The sequence below is a fragment of the Strix aluco genome, chromosome 1 (genome assembly GCF_031877795.1).
Source record: "Strix aluco isolate bStrAlu1 chromosome 1, bStrAlu1.hap1, whole genome shotgun sequence".
In the NCBI taxonomy this organism is placed as follows: domain Eukaryota; kingdom Metazoa; phylum Chordata; class Aves; order Strigiformes; family Strigidae; genus Strix; species Strix aluco.
The window spans coordinates 114,343,005-114,370,317 of record NC_133931.1 but is presented as its reverse complement, the minus strand read 5'-3'; the positions used below and the strand labels follow the sequence as shown (position 1 = coordinate 114,370,317).

Here is a 27,313-nt window from a genome sequence, read left to right as displayed (position 1 = left end):
TTATCTTCTGCTGATGGCTTAAAAATGGTTTAACTGTTATATGTGAGAAAGGTAATGTACTGAGAAACTAAGAGAAAAGCAGGGACGCATTCTGGTCTAACAGCATTGTATCAGATACTAGGAACCAGAAGGCCTAATACGTTAAAACAGAAGAAGAAAAAACCAGTCCCCCACTCTTATATTTAAAAACAAAACAAAACAAAACAAACTACCAAGTGTCAGACTAGACACTTTTTCTGTTCTGCTGGAGTATTTTGTCATCTGTCTAGACTCTTAAGATCTTTAAGGCAAAAAGAGATACACAAGTGGCACATAGACCACTGCTAGGACTGTTAATTGCTTACTTTTCACAACATCTGGCACACATGATATAACACATTTTCTTCTGCCTGATAAAAGTAGATAATATTTATTTACCTGCCTGTCACTAGGGTTTTGAAGAGTCTCATGGAAGCCAAAAGAATAAATGAGCTCTGAAAGGGAATTGATACTTCTCAGACATCACAGTCCAGATACAGCCTCTAACTCTAGGTTTTTAAACAGTGTGTTGCCTCTCACTGGAAAAATTTTCTGATGCTCTCTCCCTGAACATCTGCTGATGGCCAATTTCAGAGCCAGAATCCAGGTCTGGACAGAGCTCCCCTGATGCAAATGGCCTGTCTGATGTTCTTAAAATTTGCATGCTATTGTGGGACACATTAAGTTTCATGCTGATGATTTTACTGTGCTATTGGTGCCACCTCAGTTGACCAAATAGCAGTTGTCGTAAAAGTGGAAGAAAAACATTTCATCTTCTGTTGCCTGTGTTTCCTTCTTCTGAGATGAGGAGGTATAAAAGAGCCCTTGGAGTATGGAAATTGAAAAGGTCTTGGCTGGAAATGGTTGACTGCTGCCTTCTACAGAGCAGAAGAGGAAACAAAATGGGAGCAAAATTTCACTGTGCAGGAATAGCATATACAGAGTTAAGCTTGAACTGGGTCACATAATAGGAATTTATTATTTTTTCCTTTCTCATTATTTCTCCTGGCTTTGAATCATTTCCATTAAAAATGAAACTTCTTCAGTTAGTCATGATAAATTAGTCATCCAGCAATGTTTGAGGTATTGGCCCCAGGTGAACTAGCCTACAGTAAAGTACAATTCAGATCCTGCGTAGCCTTTCTTTGTGATTGAGTTTGGATATGGTCTCCATTTCTTTGTGCTTGGATTCCAGCTGCTGTAACTAGTTATGGAGGGCTCATACGCTGCTGTTCTCTGTTAGGACCTTACTGCAGAAAGTAACCTGCTGGTGCTATTCCTTACATCTTTCTGACTGCCTGAAACATCCAGATCCTATCTGGTCATATTTATCTGCAAGAAGCTGCTGAAGCTATAAAGTCATCCCACGGTGTTTTAGCATATGTTGAAAAATGAAATACTGTCAAACTCCCACAGTACTTGAAATAGACTTGAAATAGCCTTACATTTTTGGTCCTTTGCACTTTTTCTGTAGAGATCATTCAGGGATTCAGATGCAGTGGGGCACAGAAATAGAGAATGAATCTCTCATTTGTGGAACTAAAAATTAACCTTCTGAACTAAGGTAGTTTTAGACAAGTAGAATCTCTAGTTTCATGCCTACTTTCTGTGTTACACAGTATTAGAGTTTCTTATTGTTCTGTGCAGAATGCATAATTCAATAAGTGATGCCCAAGTTTATGTTTTGAAAAGAGAAATATCTAGAAATTTTGTATGAATGAGATCTCGTCATTTTATAAGCTTGATTACTACCAGCATAGATGATGATCTAAAAATATGGTATTTGTTATTCCTATCATACCTATTCAGTGTATCCAGCAATGAAATTTTATGTTCTGATCAGTAGTATAAATCTGCAAAATAACATTCTTGGAGCCAGTTGCAACAAGTGGGATCTTGTAATTAATTCTAAGGTGACAAAATTTCACTGCTATGTGTACAGTTAAAACAACTTTAGAGATGGGAGAAATACTGAATATCAGTGCCTTATCATAAACAATTATGAAGCTATCCATCCTGGTTTGAGGATGGTGGGCGCTGTCCTGCTTGAATTTTGTAGTGTAATTATTTTACCTTTTGTGTGTATATATATGTGTGTGTGTGTTTGATGAGTCTTCTCTACAGACTGGTTTATTACCCCATGACTTCACAGTGATTAAATAGTAATGCAAGGAAGACTGAAGGGTTAATTTCCTTTATCCTACTCTTTAAACAGCCAGCATAAAGTAGGGTAAGCCCTCTTAAAATAATTTCAGCTCTAATATTGACTGCAGAAGTATAGAAAGAGATTCTACCTTCCCATTGAGTTGAAAGGAGAAAAAAAACAAGCTAAAGTTTCTAAATCATTGCCTTACTTGCACAGATGAACATTTTTAAGTTGTCAGATGAACATTTCTAGAAATAAAAATTTCAGTGCTTCCAGAAGCGCTGTTTTGTTAGTATTCTAAACTGCCTTTAAACCACACAGCAAAAAAATATAATCCCAAATACATAGGCTAGAGGCAGACCTGTGAGGAACGTTCTGGATTTTTTCATGTATGCAATGATTATTTGAAACCATTCCCGGCTATGTTCAGTGTGATTTTTGGGCTGCAGCTGTCTTGCTGAATATTCATTATGAAATGCTTGTATTTAAAAATAAACCCATTAGATTTGTTTTCATCACACAAACTTGTCTTTCACTATGTGCCAGTGACCTGGCATGGTGACTGCATCTCTGAGTCTTAGGTCTCCATGGAAAATCTTCATGTTTTAGACTTCTTTTTCTAAGAATATTCAACAATATTTAGATAATTTCAAATATTTTTAGGAATGGATCCTAAAAATATAATGCAAAGTTATTCAGCTGTTTCCCACCGTCTCCTTTAAAAGCCAAGGTGGGCCTACTTTCTTTTGTGCTAGGCCTCCATCTCTACCATAATACTTTCAGACAAAATTGTGTGCTTTTCAGTGTGGAGTTATTTCTGATTCAGAGTTGCTTATAAATAACAGAAGGCATTCGATGTGACTAAATTGAAATATAGGGAAGGGAAAGCATATTTCTCTTTTTTTCAAGTAGGAAGAAAGGTTAGTTTGCTTGTCTGTTCCTAGTTTAGTTGAGGAACAGTATCTTTTCTGTAATGTAGCAAGAGCACTTTTCCAGTATGTTTTCACTCCTATTGCTGTCCTGAACATTTAAGATCCAGACTTGTTATTTCAAAAATCAGTGAAGGCTTGTCAGTGCCTACACCAGGAACAAGATATTCCCTTGGTGGCTGTTGCACTCTATATTGTGGAAATATGACCACCTGCAACACTGGCAAATGAGGCACGTAGGAGCAGGCAAGCCAAGGTTAGATTGCAAACAGAACTAGTATCAAGTAGAGACATTCAACAAATCTTAAAACCTCATGAAGAAATTAAATTCAATGTACAATGCCTCCTTTTTAGTTCTTCCTTCCTCTTGAGTCCTTGTATCCTCTGAATCTGTTTTTTTCAGAAGTATTCAGATAATTGAGTCTCAACAAAATTACCAGTTTTGAAGAACTAGACTTTTGGTTTTTAACATCTCAAAGAAGACAGTAGAGGGGTCTCATCTCAGGTCATTGTAGTACTTAGAGAGTTGACACTTACCTCTAAGATCACTACAGAGAAACCTGCAAGACCCAGTGACAGAAATAGGACTTCCATGATATGGCTCACCTAAATTATTTTAGAAAACGAGGCTGGATTCAGTTGCTTAAAGAAAGGCACCTTGTGTTGGTTCAGGTGTTGTGGGTATGTGGGTATTCTGCCTAATCTCCCTGACACTCCAGGAAGGATTGGATCTCCCACAAGTCTTGTACCATATCTCTCAGTGCTGTGTGGGTATCTTAGTCTGTGGTATCTCAGATGGCACTAGATACCAGTATTTCAGCAACAAATTTCATCCTTATTTCATAATAATATTAATAATAATATTATTAATAATATAACAACAACAACAACAATAATTCCTACATATAGAATACATTTATAATATACACATTTTTAATACATGTATATTCATACACGTGTAATACAGATATATACCTGTAGTTTTCAAAGACAAACATTGATTCTGTTTTGCAAAGTGGATAACACTGACTGAAAGTGGGAGAACTAACATGTAGCAGTTAGTAAGATTAGCAGTCATCTTTGATCTGTAATTGCAGCTGTGTGGTTAGTGCTTTTCATTTGCCATGCCTCCTGCTGATACAGGTGGTACACATTCAGGAGCTTCTCAAGTAAAAACATAATGTACGTTATTATTTTACAAAAAAGGAAGATAGAAACTAAACAGAAAATAACAAGAAACAAAAGCAAAGTACTTCTATGTTCCCTTCATCATAAAGGAGAAAACACACATAGTGGAAAATAGCTTCCATATTGTTAGGCAGTTGTGAGTCACCTTAAATCTCTTAGGATATTTTAGTAAAAATTATATTAAAAAAACTTCTATGAAGTAATGAAATAGTAAGTTTTTCCTTCTGATATATTTCATTTTTTTTTTTAAACTTCTTCAGGATATAGAATCAGTTATCCATCTGGGAATGCAGATGTTGTGAAGTGAGCTATGTAGATTGTGAAAGGAAAGAAGACCAATTAATCTTTTGTGAGGCTGGCTGTTAGCATTCTGTAGTTACTCACTAGACTAGTAGTAGCAATAAAGGTGTTTACACATCTGGAAAGGTAGTGGCTGGGGGGGGATAACCTATGGCCTAAACTTACTGTTGTACTCGTAAGATCCTTATTGGTAAACGGTACGGTTTGTGAGATTAGGCAGGCTATGGAGGTGTGGTGGAGATCTCAGAAAAGAACAGATTAGAGCAAAGTTATTGTGCTGTCAAAGAACAATGAAAGGGGAATTGCATCCCTAGAGAAGGTTTTATCGACAGCGCAGGTAAAGGCTTGGGAGTTCTGGACTGATAAAAGGCTCTAGTATCCAGCTGTTGTTTTGAAAGTGTGCAGAAACTTTCATATCTCTTTGTAAATAAAGCATTGCAACTAAAAGCAAGAGTAAATGTGTAGTAATTACATTTTATATGTGTGTTCTACCTTTAACCCAGAATTACATAAATCGCATGCTATTGTACCATCACATGTCAATGGACAGAGATGCTGAGTATAAGGAAAGAAAGGATTTTCTGGGAGGTAGGGAGGATGCAGGTATGTTCACGTGCTGTCAGCCATGAGCAGCCCTCTCCCATTCCATCACAGTTGCCTCTGTCCTTATACTCTGTTTAAATTGAGAAGATGAAGAGCTGGGTTACTCTGAGGTAATACTCCATCAGACTTGGGCCACTCTGAGGACTGTTTTTTCATTGAACATACACACAATAACTTCATGTTTTTAGCTATGTAAAATTGTTAAAACTGTTTGTGGTGATTACAAAGAAAGTGGTGCAAAATATTCTTTGTTTTAGTTGTTCTGACATTACATTAATATCTAAAGGGAAGTTGAATTGATAGACAAAAACTCTTAGTTGTAAAAATCCTGAGACTATCCTGAACCAGCCAAGTTCCAGACAAGAGTCTGCCAGTGCATGATTTTAAACAGCAGAATAGTAATACAGCTCATATTCTGTGAATTCCATTTTTTTTTTCCATGTGCCCCTCAGAGAAAACATTCCAGGAAATTATACAAAAGGAAGAGAATTATAGATACAGTGATTGTTGTTCTGGTCCTTGACCTGATACTCTTCAACTGCCTGCTGGAAACTGAAGCCACCTTCTCAAAAAGGCTAGTACTTGATGTGAATTTAATAGTTAAGCTTTGTTCTCAGCAAAGCTGAATGAAGAATAGTAGCTGTGTATTGTTTCCTTCACAGACTAGTGTGTAATAACACATCACTCTTCCATGTTTTGCATTTTTTGACATACCTTTAATGAAACAATTTCAGAGCTTTCAGACATTCTTGTCACAATCTCATGTTGGTTTGAAAGAACGATTCAAATGAGGTTGCACTGTAAAAAAAAAAATTCATTTACTCATTTGGGCATAATTTTAATATTCTTGTTCCTGTACTTCTGCTGCATGGTGTATAGTTTGTAGAATAGAGGGTAAAGGTCCCAAAGCTTTGTTTTGTTTGGGTGATTTATTTGTTGGGTTTTGTGGGGTTTTTTAGGGGTCTTATAATTAGGATTTTTTGTAAACACTATGTTGTTGTACAAAACATTGCATACACATCGTTCTTTGCTATCTGCAGAGTATTAAATTCAGAAACATCATGAGATTAGATTTGTAAGATATTAATCAAATTGAAAGTCTCCAAGTATACTTCTAAAGACTATGGTTTAGTGGTTTTGGCTCAAGTTCAAATCCTGAAGGAAAAAAATATTTTTTTGAATAATACTGGTTCATTAAAATAATTTAAGAATTCTTAAGAAGGCTCCCATATGAGGTGCCAGACTGATTCTAAACCTCATTGAATATCATGTCTCACAGAATTATGCAAATGCCAGTCAACTTACAGTCAACTGTAGACTAAAGATTCATGTCTGGAACTTCATGAAATATTATCACCAAGCATTTCTGGAGGAAAAAAAATAAAATCCAGTCTTGAATTAATGAAACTTTGAAATAGGCTTGCAAACCATCAATGGGATTATTGTAAAACAACATCTGTTCTCAGGATGCCTGCAAGAAATGAGAAAGCTCATTTCTGCTAAACTCTCTGAAATCCCAAGGCAGCACTCCTTGTAGTCAGTGTAACATGCTATCAAAGAAACTCAGGTCTGTTCTTATCTCTGCCACTGTCTTATCTCTGTACTTTGGACTTTTTATCACTTTTAAATTATCATGCATTACAGACATTTCTGTGAAGGTTATTCTCCTTCACTGCTTTTTTCACTCTCTTATTTTCACCTGTTTCCTCTTTTCTTGTACATTCTTTTTCTTCACTTATTGCATAGTGAAGTGTTTACTATTTCCTCCATAAAACCATGGTTCTCTCTCCCTCTCTCCAGTGTTTTCTTCTACATTTCTACTTTTTATTGTTTCCAAGTTTCTAAGTTTCCTCATCCATCTTCATTCTCTCTATTTTAATTTTTTTTTTTCTTAAAAAAAGAAGCCTCTGAAGTAAATTTTGGTAATCCCTTTATGAAGATAATATACCTCATTCGTTTTTTGTTGTATAGGCTCTGGGCAAATTATTGTTACTAGTGAGAGGATGGATTCAGCAGGCACAGCCAGTTCTGGAGTTCAGAGCAGCTCTGTGGTGAAGGAAGCTGGGCGTGAATAGCGATGTGAAAATCCCTGTTCCCTTCTCTTTTTCATTATGTGCCTTCTACCTGGTAACTCTCAGAAGCAAAGAACATCCACAATGGGATAGGGAATGAGCACAGGGTAGGCTGTAATGATGGGAATAAAGATTGCTGCATAAATGCAAGCAGTAAAAAGTATTTGGCTTGTTATAAGAAATGATGTTACGATGAGATGTGTAGAAATTCAGTGAAGTACCTGCCTATTTTTGTGGGATATGTTACCTTCTGTATGAAATTTATTTTCAGCAAACATGATTTAGAGACTTTGAGTGATACTAAAGAAATGCAAATGTCCTTGACTTTAGTCTTCAGCTTAAGTTTAGATGGGAATGTGAAAAATATGCAACACTGGCATTCACTTGTTCTCAGAAATGGATTGTTATCCTCAGGTGGATCATGACACTGTACAACACCAGTGTGCTACACATGACATAGTACAGGTTTCATGAATTGTAACTGCAGTGTAATCACTCTGACTGCAGCTACTGCTCATCCAAAAGGAATATGATAGAGGATGGACACAAGATTCAGACATACTTTACTTTATATATGCCTTATTTTCCCTTTCATTAAAATCAAACTGTTAGATAAGTCAAATTCACACCAGAAAGAAGCAATCTGAGCTGAGACATGAAGAACAATCTACTACTTCATTAGAAGTATCTGTATAACAAGTCAAGAAAGAATGACAGATGGTGTTCCTGAAGCCATACAGAAATTTGTACAACTAGTCACCTGAGGCTTGGAAGTCTCCTTGCCTGTCTGATACTTGGCCACTTCAGGGCCCTAACTAGAATTCTTGTCCCCTGCCATACTTTTCAGTACCCTGCCACCACCCCACCCCTCTTACAGGGAATATAAACTCAAAAGTTCATGTACTGTAGTACATACTTTGTTCAGTGGCAGGCAAGGAGCTCTTTCGCATCCTCTGTTGAAATCCCTTCACTTTTTGAGAAAAGGTAGAGGGCATTTGCTTTACTTAAATCACATTAAAAACCATACTCTTCAAGAAATACTTGCTTGCATTGTACTGAATGTTTCCCAGTACCTTTATGCAGCTACTTCCTTTTCTTTAAGGTTCAAAACATTTCTGTGAGATGTGAAGTTAAATAAAGGCATACAAAGGTTATTATTCATATTAAAATGATCATTAGCATTCCACACTTAACCAGATCTCCATTTTGCCAGCCACTTATAAACACATGATAACAATCATAAATTTTAGCATTTAACTAGACAAGACACACAAAATACAGAGGGAAAGTCGTGATGAAATGATTTGCCCAGGCCAGCAGCAAAAATCAAGACCAAGGCTAGAATTCCTGTCTGCTGGATTGTAGTCTGGTAATCTTGCTCGTAGGTCTGGTTTATAAGCAGCTTGATATCGTCTCCCCTTTATGATATTCAGATATTCAGGGGACATGAAACATCAACTGTTTGTTAACATTGTTTTCTTGCCTGTTCAATAAAAGTTCTAAAATTTTTCTTCCTACTGTACAAGTTTCACACAAATGCTTTGGAGATTATTATTTACAGAGGAAAAATAACAAAGGTAATAAACATGAGATAAAAAAGTCGGTATTTGGGCCCTAATTCACGAAGCTGTTCGGTACTTCAATTCCATCAAAATCAATAGGTGTTAGAAGGTAAGTTAATGAGAGCTGGTGAGTGTGGGCCTATAATATAGTAACGACTTTTGGCTACTCTTAATGGTGAAAAGCCCCTATATAAACTCCTGAAGGCATTCAGGCTTCAGATTATTTTTTCTAAATAAATGAATTTTCTCAAGGGCAGTTTTTCCTTGTTGTTTAAAGGAGATTAACAGTTAGATGAACTTCTAGAATCTGGGAGGTTTAAAGGGAGGGTTTTTTTTCTAGAGAGAGAAAAATTGGTTTTTGTGTACTTTTTAGGAAAGAACCAGAATCTGAATTCTGATGCTACTCTGCATGCATCATATTTGTCCTGTTTCAGAATTATCTCTCATTTTCTTGGCTTCCTCCCCAAATTGCTTTAATCATTAGTCTTTTTCTTCACTACTTCTCTGATATGTGTCATTATGGTGGCTGCCTCTCGACAGCTAGCCTGGGGAAAAAAAACATCTCACTGGCATCACAGGATAGGCAGAGCTACTTCACAGAGACAAAGACATGATGTATTCTGCAACAGCTGGCTCTAATGCCAGCCTCGGATACATCAGGGTGAGTCGGGAGTAATTAAAGCACAATTACTGGTCAAAATCAGGACCATTCACTCTCAGTTCCAGATTTTCTTTGAAATCAGTGTAATTTCACAACAGTAAGTAGAAGCTGATCATTTTACTCTGTAATGAATTTAAAGTACTGTCTGGAACGAGTTTTGAATCAATACAGGATAGATTTAATTCTTTATCGACATAACAAAGTATTGCCCCTTTGTTGTTGTGATGCATGTACATGGTTACATATGCTACAAGTCTAACAGGACTTGAATAAAGCCATGAGGTCCTATACATTGATTATATGTCAAGAGATAATTTGTATTGATTGGAACAGCTGAGTTCTTGGTAGCTTTACAAAAATTTCTAGTACATAAACATTTATAAAATTCTTTCATTTTTCTGTGGAAAGAGAAAAGCTTTAGGCATCTTCACGGAGTACTGTTAACTTTGGTGTGCTATTAGTATCCTTGTATAACCTATTTCTCATAACTCTGTCCCATACTAGAGGATGCTGCAGCTTCATTCGCAATTCAAATTCCCAGGGTAAATTATATAGATAAATCTTGCTGCAACAGTCCATTGAATTTTACCTAATATTATTCTTTTTCCTTCAAGAACTTTAAGAAACTATGAGTTACTGCATTGACTTTCATTATTTTTCTCCAACACATGAATAATTAATGTGGATTACTCTGGACCATTTAAACTCTTTATTAAAGAAATTACCAAGTGTATAAAATAGTGTCTCTTTCATAAGATGAACTCAGGTGATTTTGGCACTCTAAATAAACATTATAATGTGATTCAAAATTGCATGATAAAAGTATGAAGCTGTTTTTCCAAACACACTCCCAATAATAGCAACAATAGCAATTTAAAGTGTTTTCAATATCTAGCAGGCCTCAATATGGATACACAGATTTAGAGTACTGGTTGGGTCCTGTCTGCCTATTTGGAGCTTATCTGTTAAGTGTAGCTCCCAAACTCATGTGTGCTGTTGTCCAGATTAGAAATACTTTCCTGCAATAAATGACTGTCGACTATCCCCTTGCGCTTCAGACTCCATTGAGCTGTATGATCCTTTTTTCCTTTTCCAAGTTCATAGAATCATAGAATGGTTTGGGTTGGAAAGGACCTTAAAGATCATCTAGTTCCAACCCCACTGCCATGGGCAGGGGCACCTTCCACTAGATCAGGTTGTTCAAAGCCCCATCCAGCCTGGCCAAGTTGTTTTTGCCAAGTCCACATGATAATTTACCCAGCTCAAATTAAGCGTGAAATAGAGATGGAACAAAAAGGTGAGGGATTTTCTAAGAGTGAGGAAGGGAAAAAGAAGGGATCCTATGTGATAGGTATTGGTCATACTGCAGCTGTTTGTATAGTCATCATTGGTTAAAAGATGCTGTACTGTTTTCTAAATAAAACAGAACAAAAAAGCCAATCATTCCAAAGGGGTCTTCTGCAAAAATTTTATTCTGCCTTTGAACTCTGCTCAAGAGAGTGTTGGGAGAGACATATTAGCCTTAAATACTGGGTAGTTTGTTATTTTTAGAGGCAATACAACTGGATGAGAATTGCTGTGAATTCCGGTTATGTTTTTTAAGTACCAAGGAGATACTCATTAAGAATCTCTGACAAATAATGAAGAGAAAATTTTGGTGCTTGTTAGAGGAAAATGATAAATGTATCTCTTTTCCTTCCTTTGATTACCTGAATAATGGGAGTTTCCCCAAAACATGAGGCAGCTGAACATGGCTCCTGGAGTCTGATTGACTTCAGATGATGGGACATAGCTTCTTTACCATGTAAAATTTTATCTGAAAGAACTATCTTCCAAAGCACACGACCCCCAGTCATAGTTCCTATTTCCTCTAGTTCATTACCTCTTTGACCCAGCTTATCTTAACCCTCACTGTGGAAGAAGGCTAGAATTATGTTATAATTAGGACTTAGAATTCACTTCCATTCTGCAATTTTGTAAAACAAGTATACAGGAATAGACTGACAGTTACTGATGGGTAAAATGAAGTTGACAGATATAATGATGACAGTAGTTCTTTCACAGAATGAATATGACAGAGGCCACTGAACTGTAGTGCTTGCTGACCTATGTGCAATAACATTGAGGAAGACTTTTCTGGTAACATCATACTCTGCTGTATGTAAACCTCAGTGTTACCTTTTAATATCTTATGGCTATGAATAATACTAGAAGGCTTTACTGCCCACAGATTTTGTGGGGAGGGTTATCGTGCAGTTGATGTATTTAAACAGCAAAGTGGATTTATTAATTTAGAGTCAGTGATGTTCAGCCCCCAGATTCTCTGCTAAGTGCAAAAAATGTTTTGCTTAGTCACAGGTGTGATTTCAGTGGGTGTTGGGTGATTTCAGTTTACTGCCCCGTAAGGAAATTAGTTTTAGCAACTGGTAGCCAGAAGAAGGTATTGAATCACAGTTATTGAAGGCCTGGTCTGGATCTTTATGACATTCTGTGTACAGCTTGTACAGCACTTCAATTAACATTTTCTAATTTTGAATGAATGGATCATACATTTTATATTGTTGAGATGCTAATTTTGTCCCAGTATGAACTACCATCATGGCAAAGATCTTTTGTTTGGGGCTGTGTTACTTGAGCAAAATCACATTTTATTCCTCCTGCCACAGGTAATGGGTGTGGGTAAAAGGTTTAGGTCTTGATCCTAAGAAGTAATAATTGTAATGTTAGTTTTTAAATGATATTCTGTTTGTTCTCCAACAATGGGTTTATCTGCAAATTTTTTATTTAAATGTAGAGCATGTTAGTGTTCAATGTAATTAACTATTAGTGGAGCTACTTTTTTGCCAGGTTATACCTGTGCTCCCTGTTTGCCATATGAGCTAGTGATGCTCTCTGTTAAAGAAACAGAGTTGGAAAATATAGCATTGAAAGAACTGTAATTTTTCAGAGGAGACAATGCAAGTTCTTTTCATACTTACTGTGAAAAAATGACAAAAAGGCACACCAAAATACACATTGCCTGTATCAGCCATGTTCTTTCTGAGCCTGGGGCAAATGCAAATGCTGTTCTGGAACTTTCCCAGTGATGGCCTTTCCTTGTATCTTTGCCTCATGAACTATTATTACTGCTTGCGTCTTCAATTATTCTTAGTAGTGACCTTTCCACAGTGCTCCCCAGAAGAAAAGCCCTATATCATTGCAATCATGGCATTAGTAATCAGATAAGTTAATAGTATTTTCACCAGAAAGCAATTCCTTTCTGTAGTGGTGGACAGGCTCGGGACTAATTACATGCAAAAGAAAAGATGTAATCGTTTTTTGTTTTGTTTTGTTTTTTTTTCTATAATGCAGAAAGGACAAAGTACAGCTCTTACATCGAGAGAAATAGTATCATACATCACAGCATTTTTATACTATTTTGCCTTTTTAGTGCATCAATCCATACATGTTGAAGGGCAAGTGTTATAAAGAAGGTAATTGAAGCACTAATATGTACTATCATTGAGGTTTCAGGGGCAAATCTTGGCTGTAAGTTTAGAACTGACATTTTTCCTTTTTGACTGAAAACTCAATTCCATGGTGAATTATTCTGGCTAGGGTCATATTTCAATATATAAAATCAGTGTGTATAAAAATGATTGAAAGAAGGAGTAATTCTGAGATAAGGAAGTGTTAACACCATATGGTAACACTTATGGGAAATCTTTCCTTACATGACTTTCGAAACTTTTCATGTAAGAGATTGCACAGTTCTTCAGTTAACCACTGCAGGGATTTCTTTTGTCATCTTTATGACTGTTAATTTGGATTACTGTAAGGCCTGGATTCCTCGCCAGGGATCAGTGTTTCGTTGTACTAGGCTTTGTACATGCACACAATTAAAAAAAAAATAATAAATCTGCTCTCAAGAGTTTACAGTATTACAAAAACATCAGGCACCTATTACCTTAAAAAAACTTAAAAGGTGATATAAAGGAAGAAGATCAAAGCTCATTATGTTGTCATATATTTTTCTCTCTGGGGAGAAAGAGCCCCTTTAGTATTAAGTGCTCCTTTAATATTATTTTTGACCACATCGATTTACTTTTCTTTCACAGTTAAGCTAATATTCCAAGCAGTTGTTGATAAACCATCACAGGTTCTGATGTCTTGATAAAGTGCCCTTCTCAATGAAGAATATTCTGGATATTCAGAGAACCTGAGGAAAAAGGGAGAATGTGACTGAACCTATTCCATTCCTGAAAATCTCTGAATAGAGGAAGCAAGATAGAGCAAATCCCACCCCTCTCTTACCTCCTGTCTCTTTACTTCTCTCCTAATCAACACATCAGAAAGGAGGTAGATAAGGAATGCCTGAGTATGCTAGAAGGGAAGTGGAGGGTGCCCATGGAAAAAGGTGAGACTGGGGATCCAGAAATTTCCAACAATCAGGCATGCTGTTTACCTACATGAGTGAAAGGAGAGGGCGCAGGTAGGAAGGGTAACGCATGAGTACAGCATGCATGTGCTTGGGAGGGACAGAAAGGGGCCGCTGTATTCTGGTGGTGGAACAATGCTTTCTTGGGGAGCAGAAGAGAATAGGTAGGAGTTAGAAAAAAATACTCTCAGAAAGAGAACGAAAGAGTTTGGAACAGATGGGGATGTGTTGGATAGACCATAGCTTTAGCAGACTGAGCAAAATTTTCTCTCACCTCTATAACTGAGAATTCTCCATTCAGTTTTCTGCACAAACCCCATGTTTGACTCTTCCTACCAATCAGTTCATGTTATCATTCCTTATTGTTGTTATGCACTATCTTGATTTTTTTCAGTTAGAGCTATCCCAGTTGTGTGAGCTGAGCACTCTTAAAATATCATTCTTGGACCATATTTCTTAATCCTCTGATAGGAAAATAAACATGTGCTCTCTATTTAGAGTCATTCACAGCTGCTAGTAAAGACCCAGAGAGGCCCATCAGGCATGCCCAGTGTTGGCATGCCCAGGTGTTTCCTTTTTTATTTCTCTCATTAGCAGTGTTTAGCAGTACTTACCCTTCAAAGTCTCCTTACCAGGTAGCAACTAAATCTAAAGAAGCAGATAAATGTGGAGTGAGCTTTTTTTCTTAGACTATTAAAAATGCTAATAATCATCAGCATATTTTGATTAAAGAAGCACATACTGGCTAAAACCTCATGATGAGGTGAGGTTGTGATGGTCTGCAAATGTGGAGAGATGTTAGGTTGAAAGAAGAGTATGAAAGAAAGAGACAGAGAACCTTCAACAACAGAAAGGATTTAGGAGGTTTGTATTTTCCCAGTTTCTGATTGCTAAATATAGACGGAACTTAGTTGTTTTTGCTTATTGTTTTCTTATTTTGATGATTATAAGACTATTTTTGATAAAGGGGGCTATGGCCCATTTTTTATATTGGTTAATAACAATGTTTACAGATTTTGGGCATTCTTAGAAGAGGTGTTTAATGTAAGATCATCATGACTTGGTTAAGTGGGGGGAAAGGACAGAGAAATAAGCATAGTATAATCTATTTGATGAGTGCATTTTTAAGAATTATTTTCCTGATAAGTGAATTACTACAGCTTTTTCTAGATGAGGCTTGAGGGATTTCAGCTGGTGCCTTGACTGTTGCAACCTTTAGAGGCATCTTGTATAAATCCAAACAGTATATTCTAGTGTGGTTTAAATGTTTCTTTTTTTGTCTTTAGAAAAGCAGAACTGCTGTATACCTGATGAAAGGAGGAAGCAGAGTTTTATTAGTGTCTCATGAGAAGACTTTCTTGACAAAGAGATTTAAACTTTTAGGTCCCGTACTTGCAACAGTATTTTGTGATTATGTTGTGCTGACTGAGAAACAGTACTAGAGATGGAGGGTGGAGGAGAGGGAAGGGAAGTAGATTTTGTGAGGCCCTATGGAATCTCCTTTTCTGACTGGTTAACAAAGAAGGCACCATGTCAGTGTATTGTAATATATAGCATAGATACCTACCCACCCTCATTTTAAGCAGTCATAAAGTTAAAAAACATTGAAAAAATGTGTGTATATATGTAGTAGGTTCAGTACAAATGGTCCCTGTACCTGACACAGCTTAGTAGAATTGAAGACTACTAAAGCCTGTGTTTGGAGGCAAGGCTGAAGTTAGGTATTTATTTATTATTCTTGACTTCTGTCTGAGAGACATACTTACCTTGGTGTATGGAAGTTCACTATATTATTACACAGTCAGCCTGGGCTTTTCTGACCAGTAGTGAGCTTTACTCATATAAACTCTTCTGGAATTCACTATGGTAGGTGATTAAGAAGATAGTTTATAAGCGCATGATTTACGTTAGTAGAAGTTAATGGGCATATACCACACCTTTGCAAACCCTTATGTTTAAGAATGAAAAAACATAGTTATCCAAGTATATGGGATAATCCTTACTGCTGTGCTGTTTTTTTAAATAGCTCCAATGTATGTCAGGAAACTACTCTCCCTAAATTACAGGATGCACAGCATGGACTCGTGTGCCTTGGTTAAATGGGGAGAGGATGATCAACTGACCTTCTTGTGGCTGCTGGTGCACCTGTTCAAAAGTCATTGCTCCAGACTTGTCACTACTGAGATGTGGGGATCATATAAGTAGATAAGTAGCAGAGAGGAGACTCTTTAATGCAAGTCAAGAAGTTGTGTTTAAATTCTAGATTAAGCAAAGCAATATATGTGTACCTGTTTGGTTTTAGTCTCTGTCAGCTAGTTCAATAGTTACATGAAGAATTTGTTATTTCAGGGCTGCTGTATGAAGAAAGATTGGGAGTTTGGGTATTTTGGTGGGGTTTTTTTGTGTGGTGGTTTGGTTTTTTTTGGTGGGGTTTGAAGTTATTGCATCAATGGTTTATGCGTTTTGGGAGATGATCTCTGGTAGGGGTGTTGTTTGATAGAAAATGAAATGTAAATTTGATCCCATAAGGCATGAACTGAATTAAGTGCCTCTAGGAGACAATATCACTCCACTCTTCAGTGGTGACTTATTATCACCATTACTTTTAGTAGGTAGATGATATTTAAAATGAAATATGATGCTTCTTAATGTCACAGCAAATAACAACAAAAGATAAATTAGCAGTTAAATTAGCATATTGACTGGCTAGGTGAAATATACATAAGAATCAACTCTAGGAATAAATGGCTTGAAACAAAATGTTTTTCAAGCAGTTTTGGAGTTCCTTGTCTATTTTAGAGTACCATAGATGGATATAGTTTGCCATGCGTTGACTTGATTAATTTGCGCTCCAAGACATAACTTTCCCAGGATAATTGCATCAGATGCTTTGCTGCAGTGAGCATCAAATAACCAACTATTATTAAAAGAGAAACTAAAACATGATAAGTTTTCTTTTGTGTTTTTCCTGGAAAATAAATTAGGTGATAAAGCAAAACATATCAAGCAAAATCAGAATGCGTTTCAATCAGAGTTCTGTACATAGGTAGCCTGGCTGTTTATTTCTTTGTACCTGAACATAATAATTTTGTTCATCTTGTATATGGATTTTTCTGCTTCTGAGAATATCAGTATATTAGAGGATGGCCTGCCTCTAGCAGCTGGCCATGGGCAGCAGGTGGCTGTGATCACAGCTCCCAGGTGCTTCAGAATCAGCAGGGTCTGGGTGAACCAGTCACTGTTTTAATGTGTCACTTCTAGAAATGTTTCTGGTTGAAACTTGTCATCTGACACCTTTTGGATCTACAGCACAGTCACTGCAGGATGGGAAATCAACTACAAAACTGCCTATTTTCCCTCCATCACAGAACACCTTCTGCAGCTCTTCACTAGACATGAATGTTCTAGGCTTCTGGTTATAACTCTTTCGTGATTTCTCAGGAAAACAAGGCCAAGAGATTTAACTAAGGATTTTTCTTAACCATAAAACCTTTTAGAAGAGGTAACTTCAGATTTCTGAAAATGTGAATATTGAAGTATACCTTTCATTTGTCTAGTTTATATTAGCATTTAAAGCCTTTTACCTTCTTTTTCTTTTTTTCTGCAAGCACTCTTTTTTTTTTTTTTTTTAAATGATCATTACTATGCTTTTAGTTAGAGCTCTTCTTGTGCTGTATACTCTGTGCTGATGTGTTTTGGTCACTGCCTGTCATGATTCTTGTCTTGCATTCTTCATGAGTCAATATATAGTTAAAGTATCCTTCTGCTTTGCTGGATCAGTACCAAGGCTGCAATCAGATATCTTCAGTGAGTTTTCAAAAACTGTTTCGGGTCAAACAGCTGTCACAGTAGATTTGTCTGGAGCAAAATATATGCATCTCAAAAATATATCACGAACCACAGTTTGTGGATTGTGTACACACGTGCTGTTCTACCACAGTCTGCTTGCAGCTTTCCTGGGCTGAAACATTCTCTGCCTTTTAAAAGCTACCAAATGTATATCCACAGTTTATTGGTGCATAGGTAAAATGATGAGAGAACACTTTTATCATTATGTATATTGTAGGCTTTCAATATGTGCTTAAGGTGATGTATATGTGGTCTTTGTAGGCAGGTGTGGGGTAGATGTAAGGGACTCTGCTGGTGCTCCAATATGTCTCGTTCACAGAATCATCTGGGTTGGAAAAGACCTTGAAGATCATCTAGTCCAACCGTTAACCTAACACTGACAGTTCCCAACTACACCATATCCCTAAGTGCTATGTCAACCCTACTCTTAAACACCTCCAGGGATGGGGACTCCACCACTGCCCTGGGCAGCACATTTCAACGCCTAACAACCCATTCTGTAAAGAAATACTTCCTAATATCCAGTCTAAACCTTCCCTGGCTCAACTTGAGGCCATTCCCTCTTGTCCTATCGCTTGTTACTTGGTTAAAGAGACTCATCCCCAGCTCTCTGCAACCTCCTTTCAGGTAGTTGTAGAGGGCGATGAGGTCTCCCCTCAGCCTTTTCTTCTCCAGACTAAACAACCCCAGTTCCCTCAGCCGCTCCTCGTACGACATGTGCTCCAGACCCTTCACCAGCTTCGTTGCCCTTCTCTGGACACGCTCGAGTAATTCAATGTCCTTTTTGTAGTGAGGGGCCCAAAACTGAACACAGTAATCGAGGTGCAGCCTCACCAGTGCCGAGTACAGGGGTAAGATCCCTTCCCTGTCCCTGCTGGCCATGCTATTTCTGATACAAGCCAGGATGCCATTGGCTTTCTTGGCCACCTGGGCATGCTCCTGGCTCATATTTAGCCGGCTGTCAATCAACACCCCCAGGTCCCTCTCTGACTGGCAGCTCTCCAGCCACTCCTCCCCAAGCCTGTAGCACTGCTGGGGGTTGTTGTGGCCAAAGTGCAGCACCTGGCATTTGGCCTTATTGAAACTCCTACAGCTGGCCTCAGCCCATCGCTCCAGCCTGTCCAGGTCTCTCTGCAGAGCCTCCCTACCCTCGAGCAGATCAACACTCCCACCCAACTTGGTGTCATCTGCAAACTTACTGAGGGTACACTCGATCCCCTCGTCTAGATCATCAGTAAAGATGTTAAACAGGAGTGGCCCCAAAACTGAGCCCTGGGGGACACCACTCATGACCGACCTCCAACTGGATTTAACTCCGTTCACCACAACTCTTTGGGCCCGGCCATCCAGACAGTTTTTTACCCAGCGAAGCGTGTGCCCATCCAAGCCACGAGCAGCCAGTTTTGCCAGGAGAATGCTGTGGGAAATGCTGTCAAAGGCCTTACTAAAGTCAAGGTAAACAACATCCACAGCCTTTCCCTCATCCAATAAGCAGATCGCCCTGTCGTAGAAGGAGATCAGGTTTGTCAAGCAGGACCTGCCTTTCATAAACCCATGCTGACTGGGCCTGATCATCTGGTTGTCCCGCATGTGTTGTATGTTGGTACTCAGGATGAGCTGCTCCATCAGCTTCCCGGGCACAGAATCTGCCCTGTTGGCCTTCCCCCTGAATCTAAATTCTTGTAGATCTGCTTGCCTAGCTCATACCTAGCACTGTGCTAATAAATTCTGCTGAGAAACACAATATATTATTTCAGGCTTAATGATGTACTAATACAGTTACCTGCGGAAAGGCTATGTAGGCATCCATAAGTTACTCTATCCCCTTGAACTTTTCTTTTAGCAGGGTTAGGACTCAGGTAATTCATAGGTAGAGTCTTGAGCCTTTCAGGTTTTTTGATAAGAACAGACTACTTAATCCATTTGCCTTTCTAATGAACAGAGATGCTTGTACTCTGTGAAGGTGGGCATGGCTGGGGAGAGAGGACTTGCTCCTGTGTTTAGAGGTGGTAAAGTTCCTGGCTCTTTTAGATGCCTAGTGTGAAACTGTTCAAGATTAATTTCTATAACTCCCTGTGTCCATCTATAGACTTAAGGTATTTCCTAGAGAAGTTAAAAGGCTTAATTGTGAAAATGTGTTCTCTAGGGCAGTTTCTGTGTTCAAAATACAGCCTCATTCCTTGGATTTTATCCAGTCCTAGCTCTTTTTCAGAAAAAAAAAGTAAAGAAACTACTTGCTGGGTTAACAGAGTGCATGCCCTTAACGGTAGTACAGTATTTCATGCTGCTTCTGCACTTGGTCCTTGTCCCCATCCTCCAGTGTGGAGTGACCAGAGCAGAGGTGTATCTTGCCCACTTCTCTGCTGCCCTCACAAATATCAGCAGGAGTACATTTTATTTGAAGATAAAGGGGTATTGGGGGCCAATAAAGTAGCGTACTTTGGAACAAATTTCCTGCTTTATATGGAAAAAAATCTAGGATATTTGTCATAGACCTGTACCAATTTGTCAGAGCTGTCTGTGAAGGTATCATGGTTTTGGTATGGATAGCTTAATTTTTAGGCCTTTCTCCAAAGAGTTAGTGCTCCTGAGGATCTAGGCATGGTCTATGGTTGCAGTTACTAAATTCAAGCCTAATTTGAACAATTTACACCCAATTCCTAGGCTTGTCTTATTGCAGTACAAATATCTTTAGGAAACTCCTAATTGCTTGGTGTATATTATTGTAGTGTATTGCAGCATTACTGTGCTGTGGTATCATAATGTATTCAAAATTGAGAATAAAGTTCCTTAAATTACTAAATGAGAGAGACATGCACAGAGAAAACTGAACCCTCAGTAGAGGAATGAGAGAAGAAAAGCATTGAAGGTTATTCTGGACATAACCAGTTAGTAAGATGTGCTGTCTAACCAGACCTGTTTCCACATTCTTGACTTTCTGTATGGTCCTATTTAGCCTCCTAAGGCCAACCCAATGTCTGACTCTTGCTGAGCATTTAATAGCCGGAGAGGTCTTCAGTCTGCGCTAATTATCCACAGTTTGAAACCTGTATTAATTTTTATCTTTCTATTGTGTTTTTAGGCTGCCTGTTTGAGGATGACCTTTGCAAATCTTTTGAAATCTGTGTAAATGGTAAGTCTTCAATATTTGGTTTGCTGTCTACTCTGTCCTCTGCTGTGTAACTGTTATGTGGTCTATTCAATAAGTCAAATCTGTATATGAATGAGCAGGAGAGAAAAAGGGGAAAAAAAGAAGTGCCAGGTATGACTATTCTGGTCAGCAGTTATGAGAAATTTAATAGATTTAAAAAATACATAAATATTCTCTCAACCTTGAACACCATCATATCCTTTCATGAGAAACAGGTTGTAATTTAGTTAAACTCATTGAAATATGCTAACACCTAATTTGTCTTAATACAGGGTGAAAATAACTGTTTTGTTTATCTTCAGGTTGTTCATGGTTTTAGAAGATGATGTTGAGTAACTATCAGTGTCCTTCTCTTCAAAAGGTTGTTAATTATTGTAATAAGAAAGAAGGTCTCAAAGGAAGACCACCGTTGTTCTTGATTATGCTGCTAACTTTTTCTGTGATATTACTTGAACTAAGCAGAAGCAGCTTTCTGTTTTCCTTCACGATTTCTTTTCAGTAAGTCAAAGCCAACACAAATGTATGAATGAATCTAATGGAATATTAGGAAAGACTTTTTCTGACAATAGTCGAAGATTGTTAAGGTATTATATGAAATCATTTAAGTCCTGATCAAGCATGTACCATGTTTAGAGAGAGATCTCTTGAAGCAATTACTGTTGTAAAATATATAGATCCATAATTAGGGATTTTTTAAAAAATTAAGTACTGTATATGAAATTTCTATTTGTGAATATATAACATAAAGAAGTTTTGTTTTCCATCAAATGCAGGAGCCAATAATATGGGTCTATAAATAGATAAACTTTATTAATATCCTAAATTAACAAACACTTAAGATGAAATGAGATTAAATTTCCAGTATTATTGAGTGTCAGACAAATGATGCAGGAATGGGATAAAAAGACAGAAATATAGTTGAGGAGTTTGGAGGAATTAAAATAGGCAGAAGGTTAGAAACAGTGCATTTCTTAACATCTCCAAAGGTAGTTCTTGTGCAAAAGTGTCATTTGAAGTTTTTCCAATGATATGTAAAAATTCTCCATTGACAATTTCCATGATTGACGCCGAGAAGGATAGTGGCAGTTTTCTACAGTGGTACATTTTGCTGACTACCAGTGATATTCAGTGCCTAGCTGTAGTCTTCCTCAGTGTAAGTATATTTAATTGGGTTTTATGATAGGCCACTGTTGTTATATCTGGCAGACAGTGTATAATGGGAAATTTATGCAACAGATGATAGTAAAGAAATGTATGTACTTTAATAGCAACAAGTCTTCAATAGAGATGTTGCTGTAAAGGTTAATTCATAGATTCTTGCTCTACTCATTTTCCAAATCGAAGACGCAGTTTCTAAAAAATCGACATGACTTTCATTAGCATGCAAAATAAAACTATGGAAACTGTATCTGAATTCAGAATGGACCTCTTCTGTAGATCTACTCTTATTTTAGCGTAACTGTAACTTAAAGTCATTAATGAATAAACCAGATGATCAATGATATTTCCTAATGGCTGATATTAATGAAAAAAATACACGTGGGGATTCTGTTAATGTGTTTAAGGTCCCTGTGAAGTATTTCATTTTTTTGCCCTAACTGGGCAAACGTTGTCTAGAGAGGATTTTAAATGCTGTTCTGGATGCAAGTAAAAATACACCATTCTTGAGAAAACTAACAGAATCTTTGGAAGATCATATTTTGAAGTACTAAAAACCCATCAGATTTTACTTTTGATATGTACCAGAGAAGAGGGCCACTTGCTTCTGAGCAGTTCTTCTCATTTTTCCTGTCCAAACTGCTTCTGGTTAAACAGTATCTCTGAATTTCTTCAAAAATCCTGATATATTAAAATGTGAGTGCTTTGCTGGATTGAAAGCTCAGTAACTTAAGTCTGTGGAGGTCACTATGCTCAGGAGCAGATCTTACTTTGTGTGTTGCAAGGTCATGGAAAGGTCTGCCTCCTTTGTTGTCACATAAGTGCATGTTTTTGAAGTACAGTGTGAATGTGGGTAAGAAACAGCAGCTACTTTTGGGTAGCATCTTTGAAGCATCTGTGATCTGCAGATCTGAGTCTGACTCCTGCAGGAAGGCTGATAATTTTGATCTTTCTCTCAGCAAAGATAACTGAACTGACCGCTTTTTCAAAAATGAAACTAGGTTTGACTATTGAAGACATAAGTCACAGCATTTGCTATCTCATGTCATCAACTGGAGACTTCGAGTACTTGTCATGCATCAGACTTGTAAATGGATAACCAAAACACCAATAACTGAGCTGTTTCATAACTTTTAAAAAATACTATTCTTATTTATTTTGAAGAAGAGATTAAGTGACTGAAATATTGTGATAAATGTTCATTTGAATGAATAAAAAAGAGGTGTTGAAAGAAATTTCTTTTATTGTTAAAAGAAATGTAATCCAATTGTAAGATCTGATATAGACAGCATAGCTGTATTGGTTGCAGAGCTTACATCTGTTTAGGACATATGCTATTTTTGCAGGGCAAAGAACCTGCTGTAATAATGATTGTTGACTTTCCTGCTGCTTTCCCTCATCATATAAAGGTCTATTCTGGCTTCAGTGATGGGTTCTCACTTATGTTTGTTTAATAGCTCCAGCAGCATTCATGCAATATTAATTTATTTCCATAAACCTTTTATCAGTTTCCTGAGCTGCACTGACTCATCAAGTGGTTAAAAAAGAACATACTGTTTCATGTTTATTTTAATGGCTTAAGGATAAGCCAGGCAAAAAGACTGAGTTAGTTTTCCTGGACTCTTCCTTTGTAAAGTTAGAACTTTGCAGGGTAAAGTGGCTTAGGTGCCACTTATTTCACTTCTAGTACATCATTACCTCTGTTTTACAGTTGGAGGAACTGATATTTTCACCCATTGCTTGAAAGCTTGCAGCTAAAAACTCAATACAAAAGGTGGATATGCTTGTGAGCTGCAGACCCTAATAGAAAATAATCTGGTATGCTATAAGCTTGGAAATGCTTGCTCCCCAATAAGTGCTGATAAGCTGCTATAGATGCCAAAGGAAGCAAATAACGACGTCTTAATTAAACAAGATATATAGAAGGGAAAAGGATAATATAAGAAATAGGATTTGAAATGTATGCATAGTGACACAGCTGTGGGTAGAGAGGGATAGGGTATTCACGTGTTCACATATGTTTTGCTGTCTGGGTTAGAAGTAGATGTTTAAACAAACAAGTTTGCCTGTGTGTATTTTTATTTTCTTAACTATTATGCCTAGAATGTGTTTGTATGAGAAGGAAAGAAAAAGAAGCATCAAGCAGGAATTTTTAGATGATCTGAGACAGAGATCCTTCATTTATTCTTGAACACTCCTTGTATTTATATATTAAACCTAGTACAGTTGGATAAGTGGGAATATGTCATGTTCTGTTTTGCATTTTAAGTGCTAGGTAAAGCAGTTCATTTAAAACCTGAGCTCACATAGCTTCCTTGTTGGAAGGTTTAAGCAAACTGACTCCTGAAAGCAGCAAAGCAAAGACTAGTTCTTATCCTTTCTTATGAAACCATGCTATTGAATTCTGGTAGTGCCACCGGGAAAGACACCATTTGGTATAGATAAAAGCATTCATTTCAAAATAACCATCCCTTATTGTCCTCGTTCCTCCCTTTATTAAACTGTTTGAAATGCTCATTTAGGAGGATGACATTCTCTCCTTTAGGTTTAATCTCCAGATATTTTGCTTTGGAAAGAAGCTTTGTGCTGTGTTTTATCCATGTGTGGATACCATATCTTTGCTCCTTATCAACAGAGCCTTTATAAATCAGGGCACTTTTATTTATGAAAGATGATGTAGCTGCAAGCCTCGTTCCCGCATGAAATCATAACAGGGTTCATGCAGACAAGATCAGATTGTAGAAAACAGCTCTGTGAGGCCAACCAAAAAAGTTAATTAAATACAGTCGTTGGCACAGTGTGCATCGTTAAGTCAAGCCTCACTGACAACGACTAAACTTCTCTTAGGAAGACATGGTCTAATGTCTACAGTAGTGTTTGAAGATGCTGTGCTTCTGAAAGGCTGTATAAACAGCTATGCACAGCTGAATCAATATTGCTTTATGTATGCAAGCTGCACTTGTTAGGAGGGACTTAGGTTAGCATGGTGTGTCAGAGGCGTCCAAGCATTGCAGTACAAAGTCATGAACCTTTCCAAGTTTGGATGTCTCTAGATAGTTCAGAATATTAATGTACTTTCTTCCTCAGTTACAGAGCTCCTTGAACATTTGGAATATAAGTGATTGCATGTGCTGGTGATGAGCCATAAATGGTAAACGTGTGCTACAGATGATAAGGGAGAAGAGTCAGGATCCCTGAAATGGTTTCTTGAACTTAATGTGTTACGCTTTGAGGTTTTCCAGATCATTGCGCAGTAGGATGGAATTACAGAGGGAGATGCACCTCAGCATTGTTTAGTTAACAGATGTCTGCAGCTACATCTGTGTTTGCAAGGCACTGCTCTTACAAAAGCTATCAAATTTTTGTCATATAATACTATAAATCTGTGCCTGAAGCTCTTCAGTAAGCATCAGTGCTTGTTATAACTAAATCCAGACTTCTGAGAAGTAACGCTAAGTGGTACCTCTACATACTGTAGCTTTATTGTGTGTATAGAGAAATTCTGTTCTTTCCAAGGATGTGGGAATTCTTCACAAATAACTGAAGTCCTAATACCACCCTATGAGGTAAAACTGATGTTGTAGTTTCCAACTTCAATTCTGAGGTGAATAGAAATACATGTATTTTTGGAGTAAAAACCTGACCAATTATTTAAATATAGGGATTTACTTTCAGTTGTCCTTCACACCAGTTCAAGGAGATCACAGGATTTTTTTTTTCAGAGACTTAATTTTTAAAAATATGCTTTGAATAAGTATGTCAGAAGAATGTCAGAATCTGGTGTGATACTCAAGGAATAAACTTTAAAAATCTACCATTGTATAATGGTATTCTGAAAACCCACATCCTCAGAAGTGTTTACACACTTCATTCAACTGAAATCAAGGGTGAGTTAACACCTAAATATTCCTGAGAATCTGCAGTTATGAGGATAGTGCCTTAGTTATTAGGAATATTTTACATTTCTTGGAGTTCATACACAACTTTTGAAGTAATTGTGTGGGAATGAACACCAAGATTAAAATTTGCTCACTTTTTCCACTTCACTTTTTCTCCATTATGTTATGTGACAGTCATGTAATAGGAGCCAGTAAATGATACAGAGTTTGGGATGAAGACTCTGGTTTCCCATTAGCCTGTGTACTCCCTTAAGTTAGATCTTGCTTCCACTTGCCTTATGATGCTCTAAAGACATCTGTGTTATTGACAGTGTCAGAGCTCCTCAGGATTAATGAGTGGAAGAGATGTTGCAACACAACTTCTGTTATGAATGGTGATAACACAATGAAAGGGAGCAAGAGATGGTGACTGGAGGAATTTGAGGATTTCTCAGCTCTACACCACCCCACCATGCTGCTGCTTTGCAAATAAATTGTACTAGCTCAGTTTCTAAACTAGGGGGTCTGGTTTGCTACTTGACTGTACACTGTATATTGAGTATACACAGTGTTCACTAACAGGAACACTTTCAACATTAATGCTGAATGTTTCTGAGCTATTGAGGTAAAAGCACTGTGAAGAAATATCATTTTAGTTTTACCATGAGGTTAAAAATGCCAGTGCAATGATGACTTAATCTGTCTTACCTTTCAATAGTGCATGGTGCTTTTTTTCTCTTTGAAGAAAAGGCCCATCAGTTTTTCAAACTATCTATTTGTGTCTTGTATTTCAATGTGGTGTTAAAATAGCTACCTGTGTGATAGTGGGGTAGAAGTGTCTAGCATAATTGGCATTAAAACTGGAGGAGTGATCAAAGCTGAAGTTACAATCTTCTCATTAGGAAAAGATGCTTAGCATGATAATGCAACTACGATTATCCACTGTCCCAGCTGCCAGTAAAAACTTTATTGTGTTGGTTTTTGGTTTGGGGTTGTTTTTTTTGGTAGATTTTTTTTTTTTTTGAGAATCTCAAGTTTTAGCTCCTGCAGGGCACAAAGCCATCACTCAGACTTCACTGGCAGCCTGCTGTTTAGCACCAAGTGAGAGGCAAGTATGAACAACCGTAAATCTACCACCAGCCATAGGTAATCCTTTATATTCCTGTGTCCTGTGCTAGTAAATAAGTCTTGGAGCTGCTGAGTGTTGCAGTGTTATTTCATGTGGACAGACCTTCTTTTTCTTACAGCTCAGATAAGAATGCTGCTGTGTTGTCATATGGTAACTTTCATTTCTATCTTACTATTGTGACTTGCAGTAGTGTATTTATTTACTTGCTGCAAATACCAGCATTGGGTTTTGCAGAACCAGGGCAAGCACTGC

The 27,313-nt window shown here is 37.5% G+C and overlaps 1 protein-coding gene across 2 annotated transcripts in view; it reads left to right on the top strand.

Annotated features, from left to right (window-relative positions):
* The window catches only part of PTPRN2 (protein tyrosine phosphatase receptor type N2), a 683,390-nt gene that overhangs the window by 51,385 nt on the left and 604,692 nt on the right, over nt 1-27,313 (top strand). For both annotated transcript variants that reach the window (XM_074831707.1, XM_074831706.1), the window contains exon 2: nt 20,828-20,878. In XM_074831707.1, coding sequence (XP_074687808.1) covers nt 20,828-20,878 — 51 coding nt within the window. The remainder of the gene's footprint in view (nt 1-20,827; nt 20,879-27,313) is intronic.